The 21,447-nt window shown below is 48.6% G+C and overlaps 1 protein-coding gene across 1 annotated transcript in view; it reads left to right on the top strand.

Moving 5' to 3' along the window:
• The window catches only part of LOC144797930 (extracellular calcium-sensing receptor-like), a 44,425-nt gene extending 40,720 nt beyond the window's left edge, over positions 1-3,705 (top strand). Inside the window, exons 4-5 of the mRNA XM_078668731.1 lie at positions 2,484-2,607; positions 2,783-3,705. Of these exons, the coding sequence (XP_078524857.1) occupies positions 2,484-2,607; positions 2,783-3,705 (1,047 nt within the window). The remainder of the gene's footprint in view (positions 1-2,483; positions 2,608-2,782) is intronic.
• Positions 3,706-21,447: the final 17,742 nt, after the last annotated feature.

Raw genomic sequence — 21,447 nt, 5'->3', positions numbered from 1 at the left:
TCCCTCTAAGTTCTCCACTCAACATCTCAATTAGTCGAAGCCTCTTCAATTTAATTCTGGCGCTTCCTCGAAACCACCGCCAATAAGGACCAGATCGATGCAAGAAACTTCCAGGCCTCAGCAACCTGAACTTCTCCTACTTCTGTCAATGACTACATCAGGGCCCCATCCTCCTGCAACCCATAGCAACCTACTTTGTTTTCTCTTTGTCGTCTTCAATACCGACAAACCCATCGAAGGCCAGTTGAAGTTCAGAACTGTTTCTAAGACAAGAACGCTAACTCTTTGACTGGACTGAACCTAGTCCTTGTACCCAACCGCCGATTATTCTTGGTCGGTCGGCCTTAACTTCTGACTTTACCCTGGTCTTGTGTGATGAGCTTCCTGTGGTTTGTTGGTGCTATTTTTATCTAAGATTTTATATAGTCATATCTTCAATGTTAAGTTCCCATTATTGGATTTTTGTCATGTTGTTCATTCAAGCAATCTCTATTATACTAAATGAAGCCTGTCTGCTCTGTGCCACAGCCACCAGAGGTTGAGTTCATGTTTACATTTCTGAAGTCTTGTTTCTTACAATAGTAGTGACATTATTAATTGTGGTGCACTAGCATTTGCCCCAACTAATAATCTACTTTCTCACAACTGTAGAACAAAGGAGGAAGAGCAGAGAAAAAAGGGACAGAGATACAGTAAAACTGATATGGAGGGAGAGAAAAGGAGAGAAACTTAGAAGAAGGGGGGCCAAGGGGAAGGAAGAGATTGAGAGACAGAGAGAGAGAGAGAGATTGTAGACTCTCAAAATATCTCCCTCGAAATTGCCTTGAAAGGGACCTACTGCAAACTCACTTTATACCTCGGGTTATGTCATGAACATCTGTGCTAGCTTAAGCATTTAACTCGTAATTTCTACAAGTTCATGGATGAGCTTCAGAGAGCAGTAGGGTGACCATCAGCTTCCAGGTCATTACGGACAATTTCCAGCCATTGACTTTTGTGATGACCGAATGCATTCTGAATGTTGCAGTCCTGTTATGCTCCTTTTGAATTTATTTGACTTACTCTGCTCAAAACAAAACCTACAGGGGAAAAGTTCGAGACAGGAGACATTGTTCGTATTGACCTCTGAGTAAGATGATCACCGTAGAAAGCAAAGCTTGGAAAGGGATAAAGGCAATCTCTTTTCACTCGGACGAGCTGTGCTTTCTCCAGTTAATGCACTAATTCAGAGAAATGTTGAGTTAAAAGTTAGTGCTTTTGACATTGCACTTGCAAAAATCAGATGCTAAGCTCTGCTCTGAGCCAGCGCATCTGTTCATTAAATAGCTCTAGGATGTTAGTTCTATATGTATCATTAAACTGTATATTGCTGTCCCCAGAAAACTCCAGACATAATATGTATCTGGGTCACTCACAGGGTCCAACCTCAAAGGGCGGAATTCACAAATAGCCTCCGCAGTCATGGTAGAGTCCCCGCCTTCATGGCAGAATATCCTCACTGCAGTTCTCAGTTGTTTCCTATACCCATCCGAAGGCCTGTGGAAGTAATGCATTCTAATTGAATAACTTAGGAACTCCCTTTGCACTGAACTCTTAGGAGGCAACACTTTGAAACCATCAATGGCTATTCGAGGAGTAGATAGAGGCAGAGTTTGTAACCGAGATACAAACAATCAATTCAACAACTAGTAAGAGTGATATCTATAAAACATAACATGGGATTCTCCGAGACCTCTTCAGCCAGGTCACTGCTACCTCTGCCACATTGATGTCAACCAACGTGCCTGATTAAAACTGTCTGCTCTTCTGGCAGAAAAGGCTGGGTCATTTAGAGGAGGATAGTAACAGGCCTCAAGGCATAAGACAATATGTTCCAGCAGTCATGTTCACTAAAGGTAGTGTTCTTGAGTGTAGGGTCCCTGCCATTTGTGCCATTGAGAACACACTTTGGCATCCTTCCCTCCATGATATCAGGGCATATAGGTGGCAGACATGAGAGAATTCCTTGCTTCTCCCACAGCCACAAGGTTATTGCCAGTGTGACAGTACAAGGTACAGCACCATCTTACTGCCATCTATCCTGACCACCTCACATTGTTAGATCCAAGTGGGCAGTACCATCACCACTGAAATCTTAGATAGTGACTGTTGGGTAGGATGCTGGTGAGAACAGAGTAGTGGATCCTACTATCAGGTTGATGGCATCCCCTGTCTTCCTGAACATTGGAATTAGTGGTGCTGGGACCTTGAAGGAAGAAGACTACTGACTCCACCCACATGCCTGCTGCAATATCTGGTCAGAGGAAAATGCCTCTTGTGCTATAGCAGCTGTAGGAATGGAGTCCACTGATAATTGGATCAACGTTAAACCTCTGATATGGAGTTGGGCTGAGACACTGGATTGTATGAGAGAACATGACAGTGAGACATTGACAAATGTAGTGATCCAGCTGTTGAGTAAGTTACTATTTTTTTGATAACAGGTCCCTGTCTCTGTATGCAGTAAAAGCTGTATGCCTGGATTCAGAAAAGCAGCTAAGGAAGGGGAGCCTGTGTGCTGCTTCCTGTGTTTCTCATGTCCTCCCGGGGAAATCTCCAATCAGACAGGTGAGTGACCAGTAAAGCTATGCAACTGGCCCCCAGAAATCAGACTACCAGCTTTCAGACATATTCAGGAGTCTTTATTCAAAATAGGAACACATGTTCTATGTGCATTAACATATTATTAATATTGACATTCCGAATTTTTTAATGAGTAAATATTTTGGTAAATCTCTTCCAGGATCTACAGAATGCTTCAAATGCCCCTGGGATCAGTGGCCCAACGCCAGACAGGACGAATGCATTCTAAAGACAATTGAGTTCTTGTCCTATGATGAACCTTTAGGAACCTGCTTGACAGCCATCTGCATTTTCAGCTCCTTGATACCACTTGGGATTCTGCATCTGTTTGTTCTTTATAGGAACACCCCCATCGTCAAAGCTAACAACCGCTCCCTCAGCTACCTATTGCTCCTATCCCTTTCTCTTTGCTTTCTGTCTTCATTGGCTTTCATTGGTTATCCCACAGCAGAGAAATGTCTCCTTCGCCAAGCTGCCTTTGGAATAATTTTTGCTCTGTGTGTCTCTTGCATCTTGTCGAAAACCATCATGGTGGTCATCGCCTTCAAAGTTACCAAACCCAACAGTGATTTGAAGCGATGGGTGGGACCCAAATTGTCCTACCTGGTCATCTGTGTTTGTACCCTTATTCAGGTTCTCCTGTGTTTGTCTTGGTTAATTCTTTCACCTCCTTTTTCTGAAAACAACATCCACATCCTTCCTGGAAAAATAATAATTGAATGTAATGAGGGATCTCAGATTGCTTTCTGGTGCATGCTGGGATATCTTGGGCTTCTGGCCACCAACAGTTTCATAGTCGCCTTTCTTGCCAGAAAACTGCCTGACAGCTTCAACGAGGCAAAATTCATCACCTTCAGCATGCTCGCCTTTCTCAGTGTCTGGCTCTCATTTATTCCGGCCTATCTCAGCACCAAGGGCAAGTACATGGTGGCCATGGAGATCTTTGCCATATTGAGTTCCAGCTCTGCTTTGGTCTCGTGCATTTTTATTCCTAAATGTTACATCATCCTGTGGAGGCCTCATATGAACACAAAGGAATATTTAATGGGGAAGACGACAGGGCACATAAAAAAAGACATGTGAGCTCACATGCATAGGGAGCAATTGATTAGATGTGGTTTGATTTGCTTTTCCCACCTAAATGTGTCTTTAAATTCTCATCAACTGTGTTATGTAATTAAATAGATGCTAGCAAAATACTGATGTACTCTCTAGCAAACACTGTTCCTTAAAAATCGGGACTTGTGGAAATGACAGACTTGGCTGTCTGGTTTTTGTTTTGCGAAATAGAAGTGTCTAAATACAGCTGTTTTTTAAATGCCCTAATTCTGTTGGGCAGTGTGTTATCTGTGATTACCAACGTACAGGGACGGATACCCTCTTCGTGAGCCACAGTAGCAAGGGTAGCTGTAGACGTACACAGTGAGCAAAATGATCGACATTTGGATCTGCATTTGAATCTATAGGTTTGTCACTGAATCATGTTAAATACTTTATATTTCTGCCTAACACCTCTAATACCGCAATCATTTTATTGTACAGACTTGAAAAATTAGTTTCAAAGTATAACTACCCATGATTACCTCTGCAGCCTTTACATTCAATTAAATAAAGTGGACAGTGCTGCCACAAACCCCAGGCTGGAATGTGATCTAAGTTGCACTTGTGGGACATCGTGATGCCAGGAAGTGTGCCTTCTGTGATTGTATGAAGTCCAGTCTTCAGCTTGTCCACAGATGGCCTCTTGCAAAGGGGGTGTCTTCGTGAATGACCAGTGACTCCACAGCCTTGCTACTTATTACATGTGGTTAGTGCTTTAACATCTGTGATCAAGACTTGGGTTGGATGCATATTCTTCACTAAACAACATGGTTGAGGGTAACTGATGTCATACTATTGCAACCATAAACTGGCAAGTCCATTACAGAGGAGTGAAGGCAGATCTGTTTTGGTTTCCGGGTTTCATTCGCTGTTTGTTGTCCTGAATTTGTTTTCCTGCTGGTCAGTGTGCAGTGCTGTTGGCTCACTAGTTGCACAACATGCAGTGACAAATGTAAATGAACTTGATTGTAGTGTCATCTTTAGGTCTTTGGGGGCTCTAGGCAAGACATATTTTGGGGGGTCCCTATGTGGAACATATTTCAGTTTTGTTACCCATTGGAGATGGAGGAGCAGCAAGACCCCGGAAGCTCACTAGACTTCAAGACCACTGTCACTTCACACCACCACCTCATAAGAACAACAAAGAAAGCAGACCTACAGGAAAGGATCAACACCAACGCATTCAACAGCAAGGAGCTTTTCAACTTGGTCAAAGAGCATGCCAGACCCAGCACAGAGACAGCAGACATCTTCCCCTCACATGACCTCGGAAACAACCTGGGCACCTACTTCCACCACAAGATCAGGGAGAGATACGACAACTTTACAGCCTGAATACCCAAGAACCTCCCACCCTACCTGCAACCACCACACTCTACGATGCTGGACACCAACAACCAGATTCAGCTGGACCCCCCTCACAGAGGATGACACCCTCAAGATAATGAAGAGCATCCACTCCAGTACACCCTCAGACCCCTGACCTCATTACATCTTCAACAAAACAAAACAGGCATCACCATTGCCCCCGAAATCTGAAGCACCATCAACTACTCCATCAACTCTGCCACCTCCCAGAATACTGGAAACACGCAGAAAGCAACCCCTTGCTGAAGAAACCACCTGCCAAGGTGATGGACCTCAACAACTTCAAACCCATCTCGCTTCTCCCCTTCTCAGCCAAAGTCATCGAGAAGGCCATCAATGCCCAACTCTCTGAGTTCATCGAAGCAAACCACATCCTGGACCTCTCCCGATCCGGCTTCTGAAGCAACCATAGCACAGAGACCCCCCTCCTCACCTCCACAGAAAACATCTGCGCCCTCTTTGACCAAGGTGAAAATGCAGCCGTCATCCTCGAAGACCTCTCGTCGCCTTCGATACTGTCTCCCAACGATCCCTATGCACAAGACACTACAACAGTGGAATGGATCCTCTCCTTCCTCACCGGCCAAACACAGAGAGTCTGACTACCTCCGTTCCTCTCTGAACCTACAGACATCAGCTAAGGAGTGCCTCAGGGCTCCTCCCATGAACTCTGCACTTTTCAACATATACAGGCTCCGCTCACAGCCATCGACTGGAACCACAGACTCAACATCACCTCCTACGCTGACGGCAACCAGCTGATTCTCTGCCTCACCAACGAACCAAAGTCATCAAGAACAACTTTCATGACAGGATTAAGGCTGTCATCGCCTGGATTAAGAACAGCTGGCTCAAGCTCAACTCAGGGACGACCAAAGTCCTCAATATGGGCTCCACTCTCTCTGCCTGGGTTGCCCGCAGCACTTGGAACCCCTCCACACCACAGACCACACGCAGAACCTCAGCATCATTCTTGATTCCTCTCTCACCATGAGCCGCCAGATCAACGCCGTCTCATCATCCTGCTTCCACATGCTACGCCTGCTCTGAAAGATCTCCAAATGGATCCCCACTGAGTCCATAAAGATGGTTACCCACAAATTCATCAGCAGCAGAATTGACTGTGGCAACACACTCTATGCTGGCATCACCCAAAAAACCCTCAAAAAATGCAGAACATCCAGAACACCTCAGCCAGACTTATCCTCAACTCATTTGTATCTGTTTTGAGCAAGGTACAAACTGCAAAAATGTATTTCTTTTAAAACCCAAAAATGCAAACAAAAGGCATAAAGTTTAATTGAAAAGCAGAATAGTTTCACAACTTCAAACACAGTACACAGATTGCATGGCCTGTGGGTGCATTTATAAAGCAGGTCATACTTTTTTATATGTGGTTAAAATTAAACTAAAAAATTCAGTAGTCTAGAAAAATAATGTACAGATATGTAAAGCTGAGGGAACATGCTTTATTATTTCAACATGTTATGTTCATTGCTCCAAAGTCTCTTTACATAGAATTTGGCATTGCTCAGCTAGTTGGGTGCCATGCTTGTCCTTTGGTTAGGCCTGTCTCTCGGTCTTTACAACCACAGAACCTACACAACTTTGGATGAGTGCAATGTACTCTGAGCACAACGGGATCTATTTACAAAACAGTCATGCAGAGCAGGGCAGCAAGTCACCTTGCTGCTCTGCACGGAGTGACAGGGAAGGAGGAGGAATGCACCATTTTTAAAAGAATGCAGTGCATTCCTATCCTTTTCTTCTGTGCTGGCGCACAATGGGCTGCCTAGCATCGATACAGTTACCCTTGCACCATGGTGCAAGGGTGTCGCCGTTGCATGCAGGATTGTTTTTGTGCAGAAAGGGGCGCCTTCCTGGACAAAAACAATTCAGAGAGACATAACTTTTTGGCACCTTCCTATATTTTCAAGGCCTGGTAAATCTGGGAATGTGTCAAAATCAATGAGAGTTGCCTGGAAACACCCACGCAATGCCCATTGCATTACTCCAGATGGATGTATGACATTACAACGCATGCTTTTACCACGCATGTCTTTACAACGCTGTTTTTACAATGCATGCCTTTACAACGCATAGTGCTTTGGGGCGCTGGATAGTGAATAGTTTAATTTACTATTCCAACTCCAGTCCCCGTGGATAGTAGGGAAGGTGTTGGATAGTAAATTAAACCTATTCCCTATCCTAGAGCGCCCACCAGCGCAATGCGTTGTAATGGTTTGCATTGTAAAAGTTGCGTCGTAAAGGCACTGCGTGGTAAAAGTTGCGTTGTAAAGGATATTTCCCCTCCAGATGTATGAAGCCACTCAAGAACACTGTGGCTTCGTAAATCTTTCTTCAAGTTTGTGTCACAAATGTACCATGTTGCGTGGTGCAAACACGATGCATACCTGCTCATAATTAAGCCCTAATGTCTCAGCACAATATTTCAATGCCCACACCCTTTTTGTAGCACTAAATCATATGCACCAATCTCTTGTTACAAGTTGTACTCACCTTTGCACGCCAGTCTCTCAGACTTTCCTTAGAGCTCTGTACCTTATCGGAGAGGCTATGGAACGCACTGCACACCAGCTTCAGCACTGTGCAATTGGCCACTATTTAGCTCCAGTGACCACAAAATCAAATGTGCATGGCCTTCAGCTGTGCTCAGTGCACCTTGAAAGCAGACAATGAAATGTGTTCATGTCCTGTGATGCCAGAATCTGCCCTCTTCTCAGTCCTAGACACATCAAAACCTAGGGCACACATGCTTACCAGTTGTGTCAGAGATCAGGCTGTGTTCCCAGTTCCCATTGCCACAGATCTTGCTTTGCACAGGGTTGACACTGAACAATAAGATGTCTGCACAGTGCATGCTTCTGAATGCAGTCCCATTGTTCTCAGAACCATTAATGTTTTATGATTGCACAGTGGGGTTATCTGTCTACAGGGAGAGGATGTTGGTCACTTCACACAGTCCCTGCAGCTTAATAAGATGCTCTTCACTAAATCTCAATAAGCCATGAACTTGTACCCAGGGATTTTAGAGTTAGGCTCCTAGATGAGCCTTTGGCTACACCTTGTCTCCTGACACTGTGACTCAACAAATCATATGTAGCCTAGTGCAGTCCTAGTGGCCCCAGAATCCAATGTGTACATCCCATTAGCACTTTTTAACAAACGTGGGTGTCGCCAAAGTCAACAATCGACATCAGCTCCAGGTGAAATCAGAACCCACCATAATTCATTCTTGTGACTTCAGAAATAGACAAGGCCCTTGGCTCGATGCTTCAAACTCCAATGGGTGGAGATATATCTATGTACATGCACAATGGCTCCTGTGAACAACATGCCAGCACAAGCCTCCTTCAAAAATAACAACTGCTACCTTAGAACCCACTGTTCACTTAGTCCTTCTAACCCCAGATGGGAGTCCTCATAACCTTCTGTCCTGCACGCTGAGCTCTGGGCCAAGAACATACCAAACCTTGTGACCATTGAACCTACTGTTCAGTCATGCACTGAGGTCGTGAAAAACAGTTTGTTGCTTTCAGCCACATGTTGCTCCAAAGGATGTGCACACTAGGTACCCAATGCAGAGGCAGAGATTATCTGCTAGAGTAGGCTTCCCACACTGGTAATAATTGTGATTTACCAGAGTGATTTCAGAGTTTTTCAAGAAAGAGTAAGTGAGAAATGCACTCAGAGACAGAATGCATGAAAGTCCCTGGTATAACTCATACTCCCAAAGAAAAACGACTAGTTAGCCCTTAGAGAACAAACATCAGCTGTGTACCTCAGCACCGTAAATAAGTGTGCATGGTCGCTTGAGAGTCTTTGGATATTGGTTGATGTCACTTGCACTATGGACCAGCAAGCCAAAAAACTTCCCAGTAGCTGTTACTGTACCCTGAAATTGCTGAGAAAGGTTCTCAGCCTTCTTCCCTTCACTGTGAGAAGAGTTATTATTCAGGCCCTTGTTCTATCTCGTCTTCACTATGGCAATGGCCTGTTTCTTGGTTCACCCTGCTATATTATCAAGAGGTTGTAGACCAGGCACAAATGCTGCCACCTGATTCCTGATGAACATTCCCAAACTTCAATCGGCCTCCAAGGCTTTGAGAGATATCCACCGAATACCAGTAGAACATTGAGTGCAGTTCATAACTCTTTGCATTATGCACAATGTAATTCATTTTAAAAAAAGGCCCTTCTTTGTGAAGATCTCTAACCTCCCCATATTTCCTGGGGAGTGTCCCCAGATCCTCTTCAGCTCGCTTACTTTATAGGAACCATGTCCCAATTCACAAAATGGCAGCAACAACTTTTTTTCACAAGTTGCAATCAGCCAATCACGGCATTGCTGTTGGTGCTTGGATTAGCAGATTCTCCATGGTGCATCCGCATCTCTAGATATACATACATCTTTTTTCTTTATTAACTCTAATACTACTAAGCAGATGTACACCAAATGACAAAGGTACTCTTTTGGACCAAGATCTAGCTGTCTGCCAAATTTGGCTGTAATTCTGTTCAGCGGTTCGGGCTGCAGTCTTGTCTAAAATTCCAATGAGATATTGCATGGATCCCCCTTTTCTTGGCCCCCGCTTGATGAATAACCCCAACATTTTCCAGACAGCCCCTAAACTGACTTGCACACAATTTTTATAGATATATAGATATTACCTACCAGTCGCCAGTAGGTAGTTATAGTTAGGACCTTGTTTCTATTAAAAAAGCATTTTAGTTTTCCCAATAACTTTAGCACCGGTTGACGAATCTTCACGAAATCCTTAAGACTTATGGCTTGCTCCGGTCAGCTCCAATCTTGGAAGTTTCAGGGTGATTCGCCAAGCGGGGCGGAGAAAAAAGGGGGGTTCCGAAACGTGTTTTCTCCATGTTATTTCCCATAGTAAAATTTAGACATGACTACAGCCCAAACTGCTGAATGGAAGTACACCAAATTTGGCAAAAAGGTAGTGCTTGGTTCAGAAAGTGCCCTTTTTTTAAATGGTGTAAATCCATTTAGGAGTTGCTGGGAAACTCAAAAAATAGAGGTAAAAAATGCATTTCCCATAGGAATCTTTAGACACGGCTACAGCTGGAACTGCTGAACGGAATTACACCAAATGTGGCTAAAAAGGTAGTGCTCACTTCAGAAAGCATCCTTTTTTTTAAATGGTGTAAATCCATTCAGTAGTTGCTGAGAAAATCAAAAAATATAAGTTTCCGTATTTAGTGGCACTGAGGATCCGCGCACCCACCCGCTCACGAGCTTGATTCTAATTGGCTGTCAACACTCCACTTGTGATGGCTGCTTTGTGGCAGCCATGTTGTGCCTCGGTAACCGAGGCACAGGAAAACAGAAAAAGAAACCCAGAAAAAAGAAAAGGGGACAGGGTAGAAACACCCTGACCCCCTAGGCCTGCTCTGGGGGTCCCACAAGGACCACCAGGGCCCAAAAAAGCATGGAGGCGAGCAGCCGACAGGGACTGTGGGGGCATTGGGTCCCCAGGACCATAAATGGCCTGAGGAGGGGGCCACGCAGCCCCCCTCCAAAGAAATTATAATAAAAAAAACTGCCCATGCCCCGAGGATGGGGTTCCTGGGGCCGAATATGGCCTCGGGAGGGGGGTGACGGGGCCCCCTTCCATTTAAAAACAAAATAGGGGTCAGGCACTGGGGGATGGGGTCCCCAAGGCCCATAAAATAGGTAAGGAAGGGGGGCCACACAACGCCCTTTCTTAAAAAAAAGACGCTATTGTACCGGAGGCCCCGCCTCCTCCCAGCAACACTGCAAATGCGTCCTGTGGTGCGTTTATTGTTGGGAAATCAATTCCCATTCAATACTGGGGATCCCTGGGGTCCAACTAGCCCATCAGGTACCTCCAGTAAGCGCCACAGGGCTACGTTGCAGAGAGGTGGTGCAGGCCACGCCCCTTTTTAAACCTCTCTGCAATGCTGTTCTGTGGTGCTTTCTGGAGGTACCTAGTAGGCTAGTTGGACCCCAGGGACCCTAAGGATTCAAGGGGACATAATCTCCCAACTTAAAATGCGCCACGGGTCGTGTTTGCACAGTGGTGAAGGGACGGGGTGGGGCCTGAGGCGACATGTGAGCAAACACGCCCTGTGGTGGGCCAGGCCATGCCCCTTTTTACACCTCTCCGCAACACAGCTGTGTGGTGCTTACTGGAGGTACCTGGTGGGCTAGTTGGACCCCAGGGACCCTCAGGATTCAAGGGGACTTAATCCCCCAACTTACAATGTGCCAGGGGGCGCGTTTGCAGAGTGGTGGAGAAAGGGGGCACGGCCTTTGTCTACCTCTCACCAATCCCACTGCGTAGGGCTTACTGGAGGTAAAAGGTAGGCTAGTTGGCCCCTAAAGGACCCCCAGCAGTGAAGGGGACTTCACTCCCCATCCAAGAGCGACCCAGGGAGTGCGTTTGTAGAGTGGTGGGCAAAGGGGGCATGGCCTGGTACGAGTACTTACCAATGCTGCTTTGTGAGACTGACTCGAGGTAATAGTTTGGGAAGTTGGCCCCAAAGGGTGTCCTTGGGGGGCATCTACCCCTCTTGTTACCTCCAGTAAGTCCCACACAGTGGGATTGCTAAGACGTCTTCGAAGGCCATGGACCCCTTTCTCTACCACTCTGCAAACGTGCCTAGTGGCACACTACGGGATGGGGGATGAAGTCCAATTTAGTCCTGAGGGAGTTTGGGGGCCAAGAATCCCTCCTGATACCTCCTGTAAATCCTACGCAGCGGGATTCCTGAGCGTTGGTTGGACACCCAGCACCCTTTCTCCACCACTCTGCAAACGTGACTACTAGTTAAAGAAGCATATTTCTGCACCTCTGACTTAGAGGTAGTTTTAATGCCCCTGCCCTATTATGTACTAGGGCCTTACAGAGGAGGTCATGCTAATTACAGGGGTACCCCAACATGTAGTGTTCCCTAGTGTATGTAGGTGTTTTCACTGTATTCTAAGTGTCTTTTAGCATAGCACTGCCTCTAGGCCTGGTTAGTCAGAGTTAGTTACCACCAGTACCCGTCTGAAACAATTGTGGGCATTGGATGATTTTGCAAAAAAGGCCTCTTTCTGCTCCTCTGTTGGTTCTTTCTGCACATATCTTGCTTCTATCTACCCTATTATTCATCTTTGTGGACTTCTGTTGCTTCTTTCTGCATTTCCTTTGCTTCTTTCTGTGCATTTTTTCTTCTTTCTTCACATGTCCTACCTCTGTAGACATAGTCAGAAACTAGCATTTAAAAAACCTTTGAAATTCATTTAAAAAACCATAGGTTTCAGGTACGTTATAGTTAGAAATTAGCATTTAGAAATTCACTGAAAAAACCATACTTTTCAGGGACGGTATAGTTTTTTTTTTAAAAACATATTTTTATTATAGCGAAGTCATAGAAAAGAAAAGCACAGAGCATAACGGCATTGGCACCGGCAATATACGATCAATAATAGTATGCAATACCAACGGCACTACACAGCCATATATGGCCCACATCCCGGAGGCTGGGCGGCGTCGGATCAGATCATGGTCATAAGCAGGGACTTTTTCGGTCGTGCTCCGAAGATATGAAACCCAGCAGTTATGTTATGTTATGTTACATACATTTGTAACGCACACAGCTGCCCCAGCAGTGGCTTCGCAATTATTGTCCTTACACATAATTATAACACCAAACAGTTCAATAACAACTATTAACCCCTCGAATGGCATCGCTAGTACTAATTCAATAGAGTAGGACATTTGTGTGAGGGCCAGGTATGGTCCAAGCAATTGACGGTGGTATATACCTATGGGAATCAGATCAATATACATGCATACATAGCAAGGGCTCTTTACGTGGCAACATGGGACACCTACACCGTCTCACAGCCCTCCTCTCCAGCACCCTCCCCTCCACAGTCAGAGTCCGAGGCCTCAGAAGAAAACAACTCAGCACTGGTGGCATCAGAGTCATCCTCCGCCAGTCCCTCCATACACAGCGTCCTCCAGGCAAGCAAATCATCTTGCAACTTGTCGTCCTTGCGGGTTCGCTGCATATGAGTCTCCTCCGCCAGGGCCCACTCTCTCGCATCCCTCAACCACATAAAAATTTCAGGCACCCTCTGACCCATCCAAGTGATAGCCACTCGTCTCCTCGCTAAGACTAGTAGGAGTTGCAGGAACTTATACGATAGTTTCTTGTTTTTGGGCCTGGGCACCAATGCAAGGAGACATTGGAGTGGGTCCAGCAAAAGCCTGAGGTGCGTAGCCCGAACGACGTACCGCACCACCTGTCGCTAAAAATCCTGAACAAGAGGACACTCCCATGCCAAATGCAGGAAGCCCGCCCTCCCCATTCCACATCTAGGACAATTGTGGTTTCTATCCGCCGATATACGATGGAGGGAAACCGGTGTCATGTACGTGCGATGGACAAAATTAAAGTGGATAAGTTTAAATCGAGCATTACAGGAGACCTTATGGGTCAATAGACCAATCCGCGTCCTCTGTGCTGGCTCTAACACCACCCCCAGATCTGCCTCCCACGCCCCCCATGCCGGGGCTAACGGGGGAGTCGAATCCCGGCGCATAGCGGAGTAGAGGAGGGAAATCAGGCGTTTACCTCTCCCACAGGACATGATGACGTCAAGGGTATTGGTGAGCGGAGGTGCTTCCGGGAATTGGGGCCACGTTATCCTGGCCACCTCTTGAAGGCTACCGTAATTAAGGTATTGTCCGTCAGTGAGTCCAAATGACTCCCAGGCACCCACAAAGGTCACAAAGGAGTCGTTCGGGTAGAGGTCTGCGAGAGTCATACAACCACCAGACCGCCACTCCCGGAAGGACATGGTTTCCTCCAAACGGAGTATCGGGGCCAGGGACCAAACTGGGAGCTCTCTGTGGAACGGTGCTCGCAGCAGCACCCTTTCAACAAATCACTGCCAAATATTAGCCGTATGACGCACCACGAAGGGTAAAGTGGTGTCGGCTCCGCGCCCGTGCATCAGTGCCTCTTGCAGAGTCGTATCAGTTGCTGCACCAGCCAGCAGTGACAGCTCCCAATTCTCTCCTGCAGCGAACCATCTGGCGGCAGGAAGAAGCTGCGCTGCGTAATAGTATAAGTCGAACCTCGGGGATTCGAGGCCACCTTCGTCCCAACATCTCGTGACTGTGCGCAGGGCGACCCTGCTGCGTCCACCCGCCCAAAGGAGTGAGGTGAGGAGAGAGTTCAATGTGCGGAACACTCGGGGAGGTAACGGACATAGGGAGTTCTGCAGAACATATAAGACCCTAGGGAGCATCACCATTTTGGCAATTGCCAATCGCCCCATGAGAGAAAGGGGGAGCGTGTTCCAAAAAGTAATACATTTGCGGAGGGCTGTGAGTATTCTGTCGACGTTATAAGTCAGCAGGGTCTCCGTTGACGTGGCCACCTGGATGCCCAAGTACCGGAAAACCGTGCGCTCGTACCGGAGTCCCAAATGCTGAAGTTCCGCGCCCATATCTGGGACAGCATCCGTTAGCGGGAAGACTAGGGATTTGGTAATATTTTTACGCAACCCAGAGGCTGCGCCAAATTGATCCAAGAGTCGTAATAGTTCGGAAAGGGCCTCAGCCGGGGAGGTCAAATAAAAAAGCGCATCATCCGCATAGAGGGAGACCACATTGGTAGCATCATGCACCACGATACCCCAAGCCCGCAGGTCAATGCGAGCGGAAACGGCAAGGGGCTCAATTGCAAGAGCAAATAGGAGAGGGGAGAGAGAGCAACCCTGTCGGTTGCCTCTCCCCAGTGACCACTCCGCTGAGAAGGCCGACCCAAGCCGTACCCTGGAGCGTGGCGCCTTATAGAGCGCCCGGATCCAGTCTCGAAATCGAGGTCCGAACACCATTTTCTGGAGTACCTGTAACAGATACCCCCAGTGCACCATATCAAATGCCTTAGCCAGATCAATGGCGACCAACACGTGAGGACCCTCCCGTCCCTGTACCTCGTGCAGTATATAATTGAGACGACGCAAATTCATCGCCGTGTTACGACCCAGGATGAATCCACACTGGTCAGGGTGGACTAGGCGTGTCATGAGTGGAGCAAGGCGCGTGGCCAGTAACTTAGTGAGGATTTTCGCATCTGTATTTAGCAACGTGATAGGACGATATGCCGCGGGATCAGTGTTGTCACCGCCAGGCTTCAGGATCATGCACACTTCTCCCTGAGTCATGGTAGGTGGGAGGGTGCCAGTGTGCAGAGCCTCATTGTAGACCTGCAAGAGGAGGGGGGCCAGGACATTCCCAAAGGACTGATAGAACTCAGCCGGATAGCCATCACTCCCAGGGGTCTTGGAACAGGGGAGGGCAGCGATCGCCGCAGTAATCTCACCTAGTGTCAGATTTGCGTCGAGTTCCTTCGCCCCAGCCTCCGACAACGTCTGGAGTTGGAGGCCCTCAAGATACGACTGACCGACCTCCTCCGATATCAATGGGTCAGCCTCATATACAGTCTTTAAATGGTCACGGAGAACTTCAAGAACCTCCGCTTCAGAGTGGACCACAGTGCCAGCGGAGTTCCGTAAGGCAACGATCCTCTCAGGTGCAAATTCTCGCCGCAGAATGCAGGCCAACAAGCGGCCGGACTTATCCCCTTCCCTATGGAGGCGTCGCCTGTACTGGCCCAGCGTAAATTTGTCAAGTCGTGTAAGTATGTCATGGATCGACACCGAGGCCTCCCTTTCCATCCGACGCCCCAGTTCATCAGGATTAGCACAGGACTGGGCGCGTTGAAGCGCCAGTTCCGCATCATGCAATTCGGACAACAATTGTTTCTGGACCCCATAGGAGAGGCCCATACATGCGCCACGTACCACCGCCTTCAATGCCTCCCATTTGGTGGAGTAGGGTAAGTCATCCCCCCCCAGTTGAGGTCCAAATAACCCGACAGTGACTCCGCTACATGCTCCCTAGCCACTGGATCCTGTAGCAAGTCAACCGGCAACCTCCACGTACGCGGACGCGCGGCAAGATCAGGCCACTGCGCCACACACGTCACCGGAGCGTGATCCGACAAGTATCGAGCCTGATGAGTAACCGACAAGGTAAGGGAGGTGGTTAAGTTCGCCGCGAGTATGCGGTCTAGTCTACTATGCGTACCGTGGGTCGGAGTGTAGCACGCAGAGATCCTCTGGGTGGGGTGGCAGGTTCGCCACACGTCGCGCGCCCCAAGATTGTGCATCACTTCCCGCAGACGCGCTGTCATACGGGGCTTGGTGCCCGCCCTAGGCGGATGACGGTCCAGCTCGTGGTTCAGTATGCAATTGAAATCCCCAAACCAGAGGAGGGGCGCATCCAAACTTGGAACCAGAAGATCCTGAATCTGAGAGAAAAAGGTCGGGTCATCAGTATTTGGGGCATATGTGTTAAGAAGCAGGAATTCCTTGTCGTCCAGTCTAAGCCTCACTAATAAATACCTGCCTTCTACATCCGCATCTATATATTGTACAGCACACGGAATCCCCGGGGCCACCCAGATAAGGACCCCCCTAGCGTACGTAGAGAAAGAGGAATGAAAGAACTGGCCTCTACATTTCCTAGACAATCGCTGTGCGCCTTCATCGTCTAGATGGGTCTCCTGCAAGCATGCCACTGAGACCCCATGGCGTTTAAGAAAGTGAGGACCTGAAACCCATGGCATAGGAGTACGCCCAACCGGGCTATATCTTAGATACAACGCAAACCTGACCCCCCCGAACCCCACTACGTGTAAATCCGGAGGTGTAGCCCAAAAATTAAGCCCCCCATAAGTCTGAATCAGTGTGTACATGATGCCATTGCAACTTCGGTCGTGAACCCCGCCCCACCCCCCAACATCCCCAAAACACAAAACGTTTGCACAATCCCCTCTCCCACCCCCACCCACGAGCAATAGGATAGCAACACAGAACAACGCCACCCCGCCCTTCCCCCGCCAGTGCCAGGACGTGCACAGCCACCCCATACAGCCCAATCAACCCACACTCACACACACCAAGTCAACCCCCCCCACCCTTCCTCCCAGCTCCCCGAAAGACCCAACAAACCCAAGAAAGAAATACCCAGGCATGTCTTCTCAATACTGCCAGCAGTGGGGGTACGACAACACTCAGACCAACAGCCCAGTCCCCACACCCCACCCCCCCTCCCCAAAACAAGAGGGCGTCAGTCATATAGCATGGTCCAACGATCAGGAAAGTTCCAGTAACCAGCACGGGGATCGGGAACCCAGCACAACGTCAGCCGATGGCACCCAGTCAAAGGACAGTCGTACACAGAGGTACTTTAAGGGCAAAGCGAATGAACAGGGGAGGCCAAACCAATAGAAGGGAAAAGTTATTCCAACCTCGATGCAGTTAGGGCCGTCTCCGGGACCATTGGAGCCTCAGAGTCCGTTCCCAGGGACAATTCTTGCAAGGTGTCCGGTACCAAGACATCGCCAGGAGCGGGTGCCTCGGGTAACTCCGAATCTGCCCTCACCTGCGAGGATTCCATATGGATAGCTCCATCCGCCCCCACCGTGGGTCTAGATTCAGGAGAACCCCGGGACCTAGATCGTCACCCTCTCCTACCACGGCGTCTCCTCTGTGGCATGGTCCCCCAGGTCTCTCGCGGGCCCCCTCGTTCACCTGGGGGCAAATCGTCTCCTCTGATTTCCAGCCATTCCCAGACCTCCGCTGGCGTCTCAAAAAAGTGCGCGCGGCCTTGAGACAGTACTTTAAGCTTGGCAGGGTATAAAAGCATATACTGAAGCTGCATCTCACGTAGCTTTTGTTTAACCCCCAAGTAGGATTTTCTCTGCTCCTGCACTTGTTGGGTATAGTCAGGATAGATCGATATTCGACTGTTCTCAATCATGAGGGACTCCGACTCCCTAGCAGCCTTAAGGATGCAGTCACGGTCTTTATAATTAAGGATCTTCGCGATGAGGGCTCTGGGAGACTCACCCGGCTCTGGAGGGGGCACTAGGGCCCGATGCGCTCGCTCCACTACGAAGACACTGGACAGTCCATTCGGGCACAGGTGTTCACGGATCCATGTTTCCAGGAAGCGCTCAGGGTTCCCAGCCTCCAGTCGCTCCGGAATCCCAAGGACTCTGATATTACTCCGGCACGCCCTCCCTTCCGCGTCTTCAGCTCGCCGTTCTAATGCACAGGTAGTAGAGGTAAGTTGGGCAAGCGACTTCTGTAAAGAAGCAACCTCTCCCTGTAACTGAGTGATGTTGCCCTCCGCGTCCGACACCTTATCTGCCACTTTGCGAAGGTTCGTCCGCAGCAAGTTGACATCGATAGAGACCGTCTCTATCTGACGCTCCAGAGCAGAGTGGGATCCCTGAATGGCTTTGAGGATTTCAGCCCTGGACGGCTCCGCAGCCCCCTCTCCGCCATCTTCAGCCCCCGACTGACGTGTGATCCTCTGCGGCGGGAGGCGCGGGGTGGTATACTGCACGATCGTGTTCGGCTGGGAGGCCTTCGAGGAACGGCCTGAACGGGCCGCCATGCCGAAGATTGCAGCACCAAGCAATAAGTTCCAAGGCATCTATTTTCGACCCCAGGGGCTCGGCAGGAACCGCCCAATCAAATCCGGAACAAGCGCTATAGGAGGTATGAAGCCACCGCCGGGCTCACAGGCAACGCGGTGCAGGCGGCTTCTAAGAGGAAGCAGGGCAGGAGGAAGCCAACTCCCCGCAACCCCGGTAGTGCAGAGGAGTCCAAGGCTCGGGAACGCCTCGAGGAAGCAAGGAGCAGGACAGGCGGCAGGGCGGTTACAGCCACTCGTTTCGCAATCACTCCCACCTCCAGCCAGCAGCCGGGTGTCAGGAAGCCACAGGGGTCGCCCTCCCCCAGAAGGGGTCCACAGTCGCAGGCCAGGCCGAGGGACAGGTGCACCCCGCCACCCTACTCCACCGCCTCTCCTAGGAATAGTCCAAATGGCGTCCGCGTGGGGGAGGGGGCTAGGGACCACCGCAGGTAGAAGATCACCAGTGTCTGTGCCCCCCCCAAAGGTAGTATGGTAGAGGAAGACGGATCCAAATCAGGGGGGGCCGGTGGAAGCAGGCGCTCAGTTGCTTCGGGTCACCATAGGAGGGTCAGGCCAGGCCGGGCACCGGGCAAACGGGACCCCCACTCCAACCGGAGGCACCGGTAAATCTCAGGGCAGCAGTACTCACGCCCTCCGCCACCGATTGTAGGCTCTCTGGTGGTGCTCCGGGCAATCCTCGTCTGCAGCAGCCTCAGGGGTAGAGCTCCGCCTCGGGAGCACAGCCAAAATGGCCGGCGCCTCCACCTCGTCGTTCCCTGCACTCCGGCCCCAGGGAGCAGAGCCGCTACTCTCCGCCGCTCCAATTCACCTCCGGGGGGCTCAGATAGGACGCCGGGACCCGCCAGGGGCTCGGCCAACCCGATAGCAGCAAGCGGAGCGCCCGCAGTCCGGCGTCTCCCCACAGGCCCAGTCCGCGGCATCACGTAAACCAGGACGCCGGTGCCACCCCCGGCAGTATTTTCGCCCCTGACCACAAGGGATTCCGGGACCGCTTCTCCGGTGCAATGGCCTCAGGCAGGTTAGGGCGGGTTCCAACACAGGTCGCGGAAAGCGGGACAGCCCGGGCAGGATTTTGGACAGGATTTCGTTGGTCTTCGGGACGGAGCTGGAGGAGCTCACGTCCTGTCGGCCATGCTATTGGCCACGCCCAGGGACGGTATAGTTAGCTGGACATTTCACTCGTACAAAACCATAGAAATTCTTATAGTTAATTCAGTTAACTATAACTCGCGCCCCCACAATGCACTGCTGATGATGTCACATATTACATCACTCATGACATGGTCAGTGACATCATTGATGACATCTCAAAGGATATCACTGATGGCATCACTGATGACATCATCTATGTGATAATTTGATGCATCTTCTCACACCCTAATATAACCTTTGATACGCCCACTCTAAATTACAGACTGCCATTCTCAAAACCATACACACTCCAACACCAATAACTACATGCCCACTCACTGATTCTTAGGTTTACACACACATCCACTCACTCACCCGTACAGTCACTCATACTTATGTTCACTCAGTACAGGACTGTCATATGCACTCATACACCTATATAGCCACTCACACGCTGCCACTCATCCATAGAGGTACTCACACACCTAGTCAGTCATGCAAATAATTAATCACACTGTCATTTACTCACCTATACAGTTATACACACACCAGCTCAATTACTCAAACAAATACTAGTACATTCTTACGCTCTTATACAATCACTGATACAAGCACACACTCATCCATACAGCCACTCTCAAAATCACACACTCTCACTTACTCCCCTTTATATACTAAAAACCCACTTATATACAGCCTTTTAAATATGTACTTACTCACACATGTACCACTGAGATATACATTCACTCACAAACACACCCATACACACAGTCACCCACTCATACTGTCCATCACAAATGCCCTCTTGAAACCATGCACCCAGTGAATCACCCACTCACACATCTATGCAGAGTCACACACACTCCACCCACACAAACACTCAGGCACCCCATACAGATATTCAAAGAATCAATAACCCATATAGACACTCATGTAGCTATTCACAAACCCATGCATCCGCTTACACACCAACAGACAGACAGATACAGACATTCATACAGTTTACTCACTATCCCATGCATTCAGTAAGATACGTTTAATCACTCACTTATAGAGTCAGTCACGCACCTACTTAATCATCCATTCAGACACTTTCCCTGTATATATAAAACATATTTAAACTTTACAGAAACACACAGTCACTGGATGATGTCATCAGTGATGTCATTTGAGATGTCATCAGTGATATCATCAGTGATGTCACTGACCATGTCATGAGTGAAGTAATATGTGACGTCATCAGCAGTGCATTGCGGGGATGCAAGTTATAGTTAACTTTACTGACTATAACGGGGGAATTTTTATGGTTTTGTACGAGTGAAATGTCCAGCTAACTATAATGTCCCTGAAACCTATGTTTTTTTCAGTGAATATATATATACTTTTATGGAGAAGGGATTTCCTTTGTCTCCCCTCGATTCGTTTTCACCAAAATCCCAGAGGGGCTTAGAAAGGTAGCACTAACACAAGCAAATCCAAGGCAAGTCGTAGTTGTTTAAGCGATCATTATTTTATTTTTCTTCTGTTATTTTCTCCATTATATTCCATTTTCAAACGTGCAAAGTGCAAGGTGCATCAGAGAACAAACAAATGACCTGCACGTTTCGGCCAGAGGCCTTCGTCCGGGTCACATGATTACAAGCGC

This window comes from Lissotriton helveticus, chromosome 12 (assembly GCF_964261635.1).
Source record: "Lissotriton helveticus chromosome 12, aLisHel1.1, whole genome shotgun sequence".
NCBI classification, from domain to species: domain Eukaryota; kingdom Metazoa; phylum Chordata; class Amphibia; order Caudata; family Salamandridae; genus Lissotriton; species Lissotriton helveticus.
This window is presented reverse-complemented; position numbering and strand designations above follow the sequence as displayed.